Genomic DNA, 13,760 nt, shown 5'->3' on the forward strand with positions numbered 1-13,760 from the left:
TGCCTATTCACTTTCGCCTTGAAAAGGCCCGGACGGACCTTTAGTAGTCGCACCTACAAAGAACTATCAAAGATTACATTCGCTGCGCTGACTAATGTTCGCTTAGCGAACAGCACTCGGCACACTGTATAGATGACCGAAACTGAACTGTCCCACCAAACTCATTGACAGGGGGACGCCCTCAGATCATAGAAGGGAATAGATGTGAAACGGGGGCGTGGCGCGTGTTCCGCGATATGCCCAGAAACGAACATCGCCCGCGACGCCAGGTTAGTCGCGATTCAGTCGTACTGAGGAAATGTTCTCCGATATTGTTGGATAATGCGTCGTAACGTGCAATAACATAAGTGAAACGAAGAACTACAGGAACAATGAAGTCATTTACCACAAATCCATTGGTATTTTGCTTATAAATAAAAAAAACTAAACATTTTTACGAACGAATTCAGTGCCGTGACATTTACTGCGATATCGAAATTAGTGGTGATAAAAATTCAAACACGTTGTACATTGACGATTTAGTTAGCAACCACTTTATGTCATGCGTAACTACTGCGCAATGTATTTTATTTCTTCCGATATCCACTGATGCGTGAAAATACACAGTACGGCCGCATGTGCCGGTCGTAACATAGTGCAGGGCTCGTGTTCTAATACGGTTTCCTATTATCGATAAATAGAAGTAAATTATTATTTTCTATTTTCTAATTTTGAATGAAAAAATCATGAGTTGCTTGCGATTTTTAAGTTTTTACAAAAACAATAACAATAGTAGAAGGGATTAGTAACTGTCAACTATGTAATTACTATAAGAGCTAGTTGAAAGCCTAATATAGGCATTATTTTTGATAAACATAGGCGGTACGAATTTCGCCATAATTAAAAAGTTAATGCGCGATAGTAGTTAATAATAATTACAGTGATCCTGTTATTATTATTAAAGTAAATAATAATTATATTACCAATATTGTAAATACTGGTAAAAATCGCAAGTACCTAAAAGTCATGGGTTAAGCCCATGACTTTTCATACAAACTTTGTCAGTCTATAACTTCTATACTCCATCGATAACGACATTGAGCTTTGGTTGGGGTAAATTAATATAAGGTAACTTCATTTAGTCCCAATAATTGATTCTGAGTTTTTCGTCCATACAAAATGGAACTGACTCCTTTATGCAAAAATCGTTAAAGAACATAATAATAACGTATATTAATAAAAAGGTTTTCATACAAGCATTTTTTAAACCAATTTCGAGCCTTGCCCCCAGGATTTAAAGTATCGATATCTTATCGACTCCATTTTATCTTTCTTCTCTCTAATTGCTTTTTTCAAAGTGTGCGTCACGTCACGCGGCCATTGATTGGCCATAAGGCACGCCTTCTGGCCAATCACAGCACTTTTAAGCCGGTTGCACATGTTGTCGTAGACTCTCAGTCGCTTTGTTTTTACACAGTTGAATGTGTGTGTGGGAGCTGTGGTGGGGGAAATGTGGGGACACTGGTTCTCGTTGTAGTTACGCGCGACTTCATATCTATTCTCTTTCTATGATCTGAGGGGACGCCACTATCGTTCAACTTAGTTTCCAACATGACAAAAATCGGAACCAGCGATTCTGTATTGACAGTGGCGCCCCGCTGTCAATGTCACGGATAAGACAGTTCAGTATATTGGGTCTATATCTTAGTTTGTAGCTCTTCTCGCTTTTCTTTCATTGTCAGCGGTCGATCAAATGCCTAAATGAGGTGTGATAGCAATCGCAAACATAATGAGTCACAGTGAACAGTTGTTCTGAACAGCTTGTCTAGTAGACTACTTGTAACTATAAGGGCTATATTTCACCGGGACACCATGGCGGCGCAACCAGTCGCCGCTACCAACAAAATGTATGCAGCTTTGCGCAACGCGGTGCGGTGAGTAGCTCTCTATAGAGCTGCATACATTTTGTTGGTAGCGGCGACTGGTTGCGCCGCCATGGTGTCTCGGTGAAATATAGCCCTAAGTGTTTGGTGTCATGTCATTAGGGTGTCGAGTGACTAACCGGCAGCTGCTGCGGCGGGGCGCGCTTGAGACGCGCGGGCGCAGTGGGCGCGGGCGCGGCCGACGCGGAGTACCAGCCGCACGGGCCCACGCCCTGCGCACCCGTGTGGACACCGTGCTGGAAAACACGCACCAAGTTATATGCTACGTTCACTGAGGGGAAGAATATTTTCCGACGTGTTAGCCCTTCAAAACAAAGTAAAATTAGTAAGATTGTTTTACGTAGTAGCTTTCTTTTTTTTATGGCTACTCTACTCGTAAAGCAATGACAAAATTTAATTTGACAGAAATATTTCTTCATCTAGGGGAGATGTTCTCAAGCCTGCCCCAAAATCATCAAGAGACTAGGAGGCGACTATTTTCGATGTGTAGCTAGAAGAACCTGCCCTTTTTGGCAAAGTAAAATTCATAACAGATACTTTAGTCGCTTTCTTTTTTTTTTGATACGTAAAACAAAGAAGAAATTTAATTTGGCAGAAATATTTCTTCATCTAGGGGAGATATTCTCGAGCCTGCACCAAAACCATCAAGAAAGGCAGTCAAGTGCCTCGAATTATTTAATTCGCAACTTCGGAAACCGAATCAACTCTCAAATAGACATCCTGCTTAGATACTTTCTACATCCAAGATTCAAGTGGATACGTTTGAATGATGAGTTTTTTCTACAAATTGATCGTTCTCATAATCTTAATAATCCGACAACATAACGGGGATTGATTGCTCTTGAACAAAAGATAATGTTCTCATATAAAACAGTTAACGATCCACTACACTGAAACGCACAACCTTGGCCAGGCGCCAAACAGGCGAGATGCAGGATTGCAGGTAGGTACTGTGTGAAGGTTTATTTATACAAATTTTGCGCTCTGCGAATATTTTGGATTTATTTCACGGTATTGTCTTTGTAGTCTGAATGATCAAAATCGCCATTCATTGTAGTGCTCTTAATACAAATGCGCGGATTACAGCAAGAATATCCACAAAAGACAATAAGACAAAAGAGGAATCTGAAAACATCAACAATTTTATTTGTCGATATGATCAAATAGCGCAATTAACTACTACTAGGAAACTGGAATATTAAAACGATTCTAATAAACTCATTATCGGCACAGTCAACAGTTCAACACCTTTTTTCACGAAAATCAATTAATTTACGTCAAATAAACAGCAACAAATTGCTTTATGATTTTAGTTAATATTTCGATTAAGTAATCAATTTATTATCAGCATCAATATTATTGAGACATCGAGAAATTTTACAACAAACATTAATTTGTAGTACCTACAGCTACAGACGTTTGATTGAATAACACGAATACAATAAATTACTATTGGATGAAAGAAAGAATGTAGAGCGCGCGTAGATGTACGTACAAAGTTACAATGTGGTATAAAGATTTAATCTAAGTATAACTTTTAACGTGTTGTTAGTTGCCTTAATTGCAAACGTGATCCAAATGTAAACGGCGACTAACAAGTGAAATGGGAACATTCTGCACGTAAGCATACTTATTTTTAGCGTGAATTGGTAAATACAGGAATTAAATAAAGTTTCGATGATCTAACCATGAGAAGAAGAGTAGAACTTTGCCGGTCAGGCCGGTCTACACAAGCCAGTCAATTTATTATTGATAAATGTTAGCAATTAGTTAATATTTCTTACTTTTACTGACTGTTGATTACTGATCGTGATTTAATTTAAACGTAAATTCCTTTGTTTTTAAGAATATCAGTACTTTAATTATTATCATTTAGACTAGATTTTTTTATCCACAAAGAGGACGCTCTTGGCCTGTATCTCGCCTGATGATAAGTGACGATCAGGCCAAAGGTGAAAGCGAGCTTCACCCGGAATCCTCAACCACAGAGGAACTGGCTATCTTACCTCTACTGCCGGAACACAACAATGCTGTTAACATTGTTAATAATAATGAAGCAGGTGGTCTTACCACTAGATCACAGAGGCCGATACTAGTTGTTATTTTTACCTGAGCAAGCGGCGGGTGCGCTTGGTGACGGTGCACGTCAGAGTTCATCTCGTGCGACTCTACCACCTCTGCTTGCACCTCATCATCTGTTAACAAAACAAACGACAACTTAAATTAAGCACAAAAAAGAAACCTAGATAAATAAAGTAACACAGAATGCCGATGAAAGTTTCGTTTAGATAAAACCGATGAAACGATTTTCCTGAATTTAGAAATTTTCTACCTATAATTATTATCAATCGCCAATTACTTTTTAGTTTTGTCCGGAGAACAGATAAATATTTCACGATTGAGAAATCAGCCCCTCAATAAAGATATTATTCACTGAATAAACTACCTCCTTTTTAATGGAGTTATGAAGTGCAATTTCTTATCACAACTATTAATTAAAGTAGGTCAAATGCCAGTCTTGGCATTTCGTTTAATCTAATCTAGCTGAGCATCGCCTGCGTTAGAATAAGTTATTCATTATTTACTTACAAAGCACGTAAGTATTTATGAAAGTACAATTTTCAACATTTCTCATTAGCGCAAAAAAGAAAGAACTGTCGAAGGCTGGAAGCTCTACAATAAAGTTTTATCAATTAATTGATAAGTAATCGAAATTTTAATAATGCCACAATTTATTTGGTCCATAAAGCCAATCAAAACGATGTTCATGTTGCCTCTACTGTAGTAGGTAGTATGTAGTATGTAAAAGCAACAACTTTTTATGTTCACAAAAATAATTATGATTCGACTAGCAGATGTCCTATGGTGGGTGACTGTAGTGGCAGTTCAGTTGAAACCATGCACCAATAATGTAACTACGAATGGCGGGCATTATTTTCGCCATTTAAATTACAAGGCGTTACCCTACCTACCTTACACAGGCAAGTGATCCGAAATGCAAAAAAGAAGAAATCAGACTTCTTTATTTATTATTCTATCAAATTAATGTCGTAAGTGTTGATCGTCATGTAATGATAGCATTAAAATCATTACGAAGTTCTAGAAACACATTTATCTCTAATTAGGTAACTAGGTAGTTCGCAAACATTATTACCTACTTATGTATTGGATGGATGACGCAAATCATAAACAGCAGACGCTAGGTGTAGGGGAGTGGCGAGGTAGTGCTGATTCACTCGTCCTGTCGATGGTACGGAACTAACGAGCGGCGGTGGAGCGTGTCGGCTGTCGTGACTACCACAGTATGACTACTGTGCAGCTTGTAGCTACCAGATATCGACCGACTTATGTAACTGTGCATGCACGTGCAAAAATCCACCACCACGGACCAATCAACGTCAATCTGCATGAAGATATCCGAAACAGGAACGGACCTAATCATTATCCGCTGCCCGGAGCAGACATTTTATCGCGTTGAATTCAAGTAGCACGACTACTCAGGCACACTAATTGAGTACAAAATTAGCAGCGAGGGGCGATCTAGTCCGAGCGACCGGCTAGAGCTGCCGCTGGCCGGCTCTACGGATCGCCCCAGCGCTTTTGAAGTGGTTCTTGTACGATGATAAGTAAACAACTTGTTACAGAGATTTAAAATGTTAAAGCAAATTGGGTTCTGTATAAAAAGAGATTAGACTAGACGAAGAGGAGGAAACAGAGGTAGAGTCGTGAGAATTTCAGGTATAAGCTAATCTAAGAAAAAGATTAACGGGTCTCTATATTTCATAATAAATATCTATCCTTAATATTAACTATTTATTCATATTCTGCAATGCTATTCTTTTTTCATCATTTAAGCGATTTCAAGTATTATTTCTTCAAAATTATGATAGGTACATCTAAAACTTCATTACTGTACTTAGTCGTGTGCTGTAAACTCTATGGTGTACGGGCACGAACGAGGCGAACCGACAGATAGCAGGCAGGAAAACTTAATGTATCACGCCACCTACTTTCCTCTTGCATACCGCTGCGTAAATACATACTAATACTTTGTAGGTCCTTCATGCCATAATAATGACTGTCGACTTGTGTTGTATTATTGTGTAAATTGACATTATGGTTATTAATAAATTGTCTCTAGAAACGATATCATACATTAAAATATCACAAAACGTACATCACGTTTCGTAATAGTGTGTAAACAATGTTTTTATAATGTCCTAGCACGAATGCGAGTGCATCTAAGCGACAAGTGTTGCACAACTAACGCAACGGTGCGATTAGTTGCAGTGGGTAGGTACATGCAGTATTTTTCATGGATGGATGATTTTATCGTCACTTGCATGTGTATTTTTTCTGCTAAAGACAAGTTGTTTATGTCACGCACCGTATAAACATACGTAACATCCATTCACGGTCAATTGCATCTAATTGTAGGTTTAAAGCAGTTGAGGAGGTTTTAACTTAAGTGTGATGTATGTAATTGTGTTTTTGAAAATAAGACAATACGGATGGTCATGTAACGACGACATAATACGTTTAGGTAGACTATACGCGCACACATGAAGTTTTCCATAAACAATGTACAGTAAAACAATAATGTTACGTACACAATTACACATCTGAGTACACAACACAGCCGCGTGGGCGAGCGAGCACGTTTTAATTTATTGAAATTGTGATCACTGACTAAATGCCCGAACGGCTTGCAAGGACTACAGTGACGAACCAAGTGACACATTGTTAGTGAGAAAAATCCCTAAACAAATCTAACCAGTCATGCCGTATGTATAACATAACATTATGCGAATAATGCAGTAAATTGTATAATTTTTTATCCTTTTCGTTTTTTGGTCGGGGGATTCGTAATATTAACTGTTTCAGTCCTACAAAATCATAATGAAAAGGGAGTCTTTAAGTTAAGATTTTCACAAACACTTTGTTCTGGGTGCATCGACAAAGGCTTCCAGTGCAAAGCTGAACACACGATCGTTACCTACAATAACACAGATACCTCACCTGACCTATTTCAAATGCTAATACAACCCACACTGAGATCTGCGACGACAGAATAAAAGAAACAATGAATCTAGCGTTAAGTAGGTATCTATCGTTCGTAAATTATTTATTGCGCACTTGTGGCTCATACAAATTGGTATTAGTGGTGGGTCGACCACGAATGTAACACTAAAGGGAAGGGCCGATTTATCTGCCAATTAAAACCCCACCTGCAATTACTTCGATTCATCCGTGATTATGGCGCATCCAACTGTCGAAATATCGGACAAGCATCAATAAAAAATATTTTTTAATGATAATAAATAAAAATAAATACCTTTTTTTTCTTTATAAATTCTGTTATAATGAATTCTAAAGTATACAGTAGCTAGGTACTTACTATGTCTAAGTGTATAAACGCTATTTGTCATGCATTTTGCTTAGTGTACGCGTGACCGAAGGATACTAAGTCGACTGAAGGTTAAGCCGAAGCTGTGGTGTTTGCTATTAGATCATCCACTTGGCATTCGCCACACGTCCAAAAGCGGTATTGTCAACTACATACCTACTTGGTTCCAGTTCAGATTGATTTTGAACGCCAACACAATAGGGATAAAAAAACTTGTACGTAAATTATGCTGGCTACGTCAATAACATACTCATTATTATTAATGTTTTTCGCGTTACGGCCATATTATCACGCATGTCCAACAGATTATGTGTTGAATCGTTCTATCTGTTACACGGTCGTCATGGTCTATCATGAATTTATGACAAAAGAGAAGATGTCCTAGATTTGTACATACGCAGCACGCTTGCAATAAACTCAGTACTATGCCATTAGTAAAGAAGACTGGCAGTTATGTAGAGCAGGGTTAATTAGAGCTGATGCAAGTGGAGGGAGCTTTTTGATAGAATTAGATATGGTTTCAGAAATATGTACATAGTGGCACCACAAAATATTGTAAGATCTAACGGCTATCGTAACAAAATAGCGCTCTAGAATTGCATCAACAAAACATTTGGCGTGTGAATAAACACGGACATAACGAGCGGCTGCCCCTAGTCGTAAAGTATGACGACGTAGACGCCGCAGTAGCGCTGTGGTGTTATTATCAAGATTACTCAAATCGATGATATTTAACCGAAGAAGTTACTTTTTATAGAGCCGTCCAGTTTTAAAGAAAGTTTCCAAATGGTGATGAAAATTCAATAAGCAGATAAGTAGACATAAGAAAGATAGTAGTACTCAGGAAAACGCATATACGCACACCGACTCTGGAAGGAGTTTTCCTTACATGGAATCAAGATCTAAATCTTGTTGCACCCGTTACCCTGTATAATCGGAAAGACTCTATCGACCTTCTAAAGTATATCCTAAGAACAATGTAAAATGTTTTCTTAAACTAAAGCCTTATGTCAAATACAATTTCCCAACCCTATAAGGCACACGATACAGGTTATGTGATATTGTGATGTTTCGATTTTTTTAGCTGTGTTATCATTACGAATCAAATTAATCATTTGAGATTTTGAAAGCTCAAGGTATGTTATAGACACCACGAATCTCGCAAAAATTGTCTTTTAATTGTCGATATCGTGCTCTATCGACAAAGTGTCGGCTCTCCACTACACTGCAGTGAAATCTCTAGCACAAAACGAGCAATGAGACCGCAGCAGCCGGCCGGGGGTGCAGGCGCGTGCCGAGTTGAACGACCACGCGTTTGAGCGTTTCACTTTCATCGCATCCCGGCAGACCGCGTCCGCACTTTGGAAATCGTACTCATGGAACAGCCTGAATAGCCAGTTGAAAACGTTAAGCCCAGCTGCATTGCGAAAAAATCAAGCTTTGTTTTCAATCTGGAGATCCTATACTCTATCATGTCAATTTGGCGCGCAATTTCGTCTGGATGTAAGAATTTCTTGCTGGTAAAATTAAGAAACCACAATTTTACGTTAATCCCGCATTGGAGTACTCCAATAAGTTTGGAGCGGCCACCATTATTTTGTTGTAGAATCAATTTTAATTAGGCATAAGGAAGCTTTTGTTCGATCGCTGTGTTATTTTACTTCGGATCTTGAGTATAACCTGCAAGTTCTTAAGCATAGCCTGCAAGCATAAGTTATGGCACTTGCAATTCAGAATTTTAGAATAGTAATGGCATGCTTTCATTAGTAGCCTTTTTTAGCCGACTGCGCCAGAAGGAGGGTTATTTGACTACTAGATGATTAATCATTTCATAAAAGAGAGCTGTATCATGAATCGTATTCGTAACATGTAGACTAAATTTTGTCAGTAAGCAGCTAGTTACGTAAGCGTCAAATGTTTGGTCACTTTCGCTATAATCTTCATTGATTCAAAGCTTTACTATATGTAGTGATTCCGTAACTAACCGCACGAGCGTAGTGGATGCTCTACTCTTGTAAAACCGGTCCCGCTGCGTACACTGTCAGATGACACAACAATCATGCCATTTGCAGTTACGATCCATTAGTTTTTTTTAATAATTAGCACCCTAATGAAGTTGATGAACACATTAATTTCATGACTTTGTTGCTGTGCCCAGAATTTTGTAAAGATTAAAGGACAGAAGGATAAAGCAAACGTGCGATGGTCGTTGACTTGTGGCCTTTAAATAAATGTAGGAAGTGATACACAGTACACAGTATACCGTCTACAGACATGTCCAAGTTTAACACTGTTTATGTTAACACTGGTGTGTTTACGTTTAATTTTATATCAGTCGTGATAAAAAAGGAAACTTCATGCATCAGAGGTGAATTAATCATGGGTAGCATTTCAGTTCTCACGGAATAAAAAACTCTACCAACACTCCCACAGGCTAGGTGGCAATGCAGACTGAACAAATTAAAATAATGGAACAGTTAATTAGCATAGTTAAAAATATGCATGATATGTATGCTGCACAAATGCTTGAAGAAACACAACAATGAAAATATTGAATATTACTGAAACCAATGTTGGAGAAAACACTTTAAACGTCCTTAATGCTAATTCTTAAAAATTGCTTCCTTCCAAGCAAAGAAGGTCGTTTCGGAATGCAAAGAATGATATTACAAGATAGAGGATGAGTTTTGAAACAAGCAGAATACATACCAAATTGTTAGACTGTAATATTAATTTACGTTACTTGAAACAGGAAATGTTATTAATATAAAGATCATTATTGCTTGCTGCTGTAAATAAAATATTGTTTATTGTCATGTAATCGGACTTTTTAAAATAACTCTCAAAACCATGTTAACTGAATGGAATTAGATGATTCTTAATAAGATGCATCCTACTATGTATTAAGCAAAAGTCGAAACCTGTACATAATGGTACCAGTACCACCTACATTGGCCAAATCAAGGCAGACGTGTAGCGACCTTGTGTCAATGTAGTATGAATGAAGCCATAGTCAGATAATCACTAATTTTATAGAATTGTGGAAATGAGCACAAAACTTAACTCTTAATAACATAAAAATTATGATAGTCATGTTCACACATTTGAGATCAGTTGTTTGGGACCGTTGGCGGTTTCCGCGGTTTTCTAGGTATGACAAGATAAGTGAATCGTCGAACATGCTCATTGAATAATCAATGTATCTCTTTCAATAAAATTACATTACCCACTTTAGTTGCACGCAAAGCTAAGTAGAAATCGCAGATTTCCTCATTAGATTTTCCTTCAATGCCAAGATACAAAGGGCAGACATCGGTTTAGTGGACTTAAAGAAATATTTTTGATGAGGATATACATAAGAACATTACTGTACAGTTCAGTAGAAGTAAATACTGGTATACAATATGAAGATATGATAGCATCCATCAGCACTGTAGAAACATCGTCAATCCAGATGGCAAGAATGGCGCAAATAACACAACACAGCAATGTCTTTCACCCACTTGACGATGTTGAATCGTGATCGTGACTCAAAATGTGCAAAGGTTTCTTTGTTTACGTCTGTCGCGTGTCGAAAACAAAATGTTGGCGGATTAAGTGCACTAATTATGTAGGTATGTTAACCACCACAACAAACCGCGTGCGGACAAGGCGCTCACTGAACGCACACTGTCATGCTATGCGGCGGGCTTGCGATCTGCCCACCGGCGAACAAATTTCCCTATTAGTAAAGGCATTACACAAACGACCGTCGACATACATGTCATTTGTGTTAACTGCGTAATCGAAACCTGCGACCGTGAAGATTTGCAAACAGAATCGTAAGAAACTAATAATGATGTTGAACGATGTGATGACACTTGAAGACATGGCATTTGATGACATCAATTTTAGATTTATAACGCTGTGGTTTAGGATGACAAAAAATAGAAAATGTAATTGAAGATATTTTTATAAATTACAAATAGCACTTACTAGCTAGGATAGGTGTACTGAGAGAACAAAGAACTGTATTTAAATTGTTGCAACGTGTAGGTTTACTGAAAACAAAGCTTATTTAAGATTTCCTGGTGCGATCGCTCCAATTCTCAGGTTACAGTAACGCGATTCTTCGACGATCTGCGCACAGGAAACGGCCGAGGAGTTGATACCCTGTGTAACCGAGACGATTACACTTGCTCCACGTGTTCATTCAGCTCTGACGACTGACTGCTATGATTCAATAATCACATACAGAACCTTCTAGTTACGTTAAACTAGACAGATATCTGATTAATGAGTGATTGCAATAAGCATTTATCAGCAAAGCAAGTATGCATCATAGATCTTTCTTTGTTTAAAGAAGCTTAAAGAAGAACTGACAGTCATAAAGAAATGCGTGTTAAACTCAGCCGAATTGGTTCCCTATGTCACTCTGGATTTTGATGATCTGAAGACTGAAAGAGATGCCTGCCAAACGAAACTGAAAAAAGTGATTTTGAAACTTCTATAGCTCTGACAAGTCGTATATGTGTGTACGAGCAGACTAGCAGAATATGATTGAATGAGACTATGGGACTGTTCCAACCTCTCGTACCCAGCAATGCAACTTCTGCAACTTCTGTTTAGCAGTATCTACAGCTTGACCGCCACTTAAACCCTAACCAGTTGAATGAGACGACTTGCCGCATTGGCCAACAACGAATGCTTAGCACTTTTTCCAGCATAAGCTGATTCTCGCGCAAAATCTTTATCTTTTTCAAAAGTCAATCGGTGGAATGGATACGTTTTTTAAAGCAGAAACTTCTGCTATCTGTGGCAAACTGCAACACAATTCGAAGTACCTATTCGTGGCAACTGGAGCGTGAGAGGAATCCGGCGTACAGTAGTGTTCGCAGTTCGTACCGCAATGCCCCGTGACCGAGTGTTGGTACGTAGTTGTCATCGGTTTGCCCTCCATTCAGGAAATTAGACCGAGCGAATCGTATTATTGTGATGTATTTCTGTATAGCCAGCTCAAAGTTTGTTGGCATGGAATAAATTTCCAGTCAAACGCCCGATATTTTGATTTCTTCATTGCATAAATGATTGCATATAAAATTGGGCGTATTTTCTGCGGTGTTTACCTACTGGATTATTCATACCTGATACACACGCTTTACTCAATTAAATTTATTACGACTCGAGATTTTAGTGAGGTTGCCGATCCTTGTACGTACGAGAATCGCGCGCGAGGACGTCCTTAACGATGATGAGTCACAAAAACAACCATTGTCTCAAAATGACATCGACCCTACTTCCTTGCCACGAAGATAATCCGCAACTGCTTAATACCTACCTTTTTATAACACATCAAGAACTTTGTGCAAAAAGATTAAGTTTTTTTTTTACACAAAGTTGTTAATCTGTTACACAAGAAACGGAAAGCGAGTTAGTTGTCATTAAAATAATATAATAAATTAATCGCTGTTCTACAAAGGATCAGAAAAAATTACAAATCAGTAAATTAGTCTATTAGGCAACTTTAAAGTTAATTGTACAGTGTTTACGTGTTTTCTGCAATAACAATAATCAAGCGGCAAATAGCCAAGTTTAATTTGATTTCGTTAGGCAGAACATTTTATTTGTCAAGCACAAAAATGGGCGCAATTTCCTTGCTTTATTTATTTATCTAATAGCTACTGCACGCGGCTTTGTCTACTTTGATTTCGTTCAGCCTCAGATAAGACAGTCTAGGTCAGGGGTGGCCAACTTGATTAGACATAAGACTACTGTTTACTAATGAAACCCTGGGCGATCTATCACTTACATACTTCTTGAAATCTTATATGAAACAGCATAGTTTGTAGTACACATTTCATCTCTTCAATTTTTCTTTTACAAGAAATGTCTATTTCCTTCTTCAAGCAAGGCCCAATCTCCCTGGGTTATGTTTGAAAAGGGATAATCGAAAGATGTTGTTAATTTTGCATTTATATTAGAAAGATTTTTTAGTAATAAATGTAAATTGGTCTTAAAAGGTTGTTCTTGTTTTATCATTTAAAATAATTCCTATTAATGCCTATTTAAGTATTTTTCATGTACTGGATAATCAGTACATAGGTACTATTATATTTGATTGCTAATAGTAGCAATCAAATATAATATTGACTAAGCATGACAAATTTTGTAACTACTTCCAGTTGAGTTTGGTTAAAATTATTAGTAATTGCAACTAGTCTACCTAAAAAAAGTACTGAACCTAACTGGACATTTGTAATGATTTAATAAATCAACTTCAATTAACTATTTTTTTTTTTGTATTGTGTTTTTTTTACTGTGTCAATAAACCTTTTCTATTCTATTCTAATTAAAAAATAATAAACCACTAAAAAGGTATTTTTAATTTATGTTAAATGGTATTATTTTCAAGATGGTTCCTATTAGGTCCCACACTGTTTTAAAGGATTTGC

At 37.6% G+C, this 13,760-nt stretch overlaps 1 protein-coding gene across 1 annotated transcript in view; it reads right to left on the reverse strand.

Annotated features, from left to right (window-relative positions):
* The window catches only part of LOC135079305 (tyrosine-protein kinase CSK-like), a 41,901-nt gene extending 30,876 nt beyond the window's left edge, over window positions 1-11,025 (reverse strand). Inside the window, exons 1-3 of the mRNA XM_063973932.1 lie at window positions 10,698-11,025; window positions 4,032-4,117; window positions 2,042-2,158 (exon numbers count right to left, since the gene is read on the reverse strand). Coding sequence (XP_063830002.1) covers window positions 2,042-2,158; window positions 4,032-4,117; window positions 10,698-10,755 — 261 coding nt within the window. The 5' untranslated portion in view covers window positions 10,756-11,025. The remainder of the gene's footprint in view (window positions 1-2,041; window positions 2,159-4,031; window positions 4,118-10,697) is intronic.
* Between the last annotated feature and the right edge of the window lie 2,735 nt (window positions 11,026-13,760).

Source organism: Ostrinia nubilalis, chromosome 16, assembly GCF_963855985.1.
Source record: "Ostrinia nubilalis chromosome 16, ilOstNubi1.1, whole genome shotgun sequence".
NCBI lineage: Eukaryota > Metazoa > Arthropoda > Insecta > Lepidoptera > Crambidae > Ostrinia > Ostrinia nubilalis.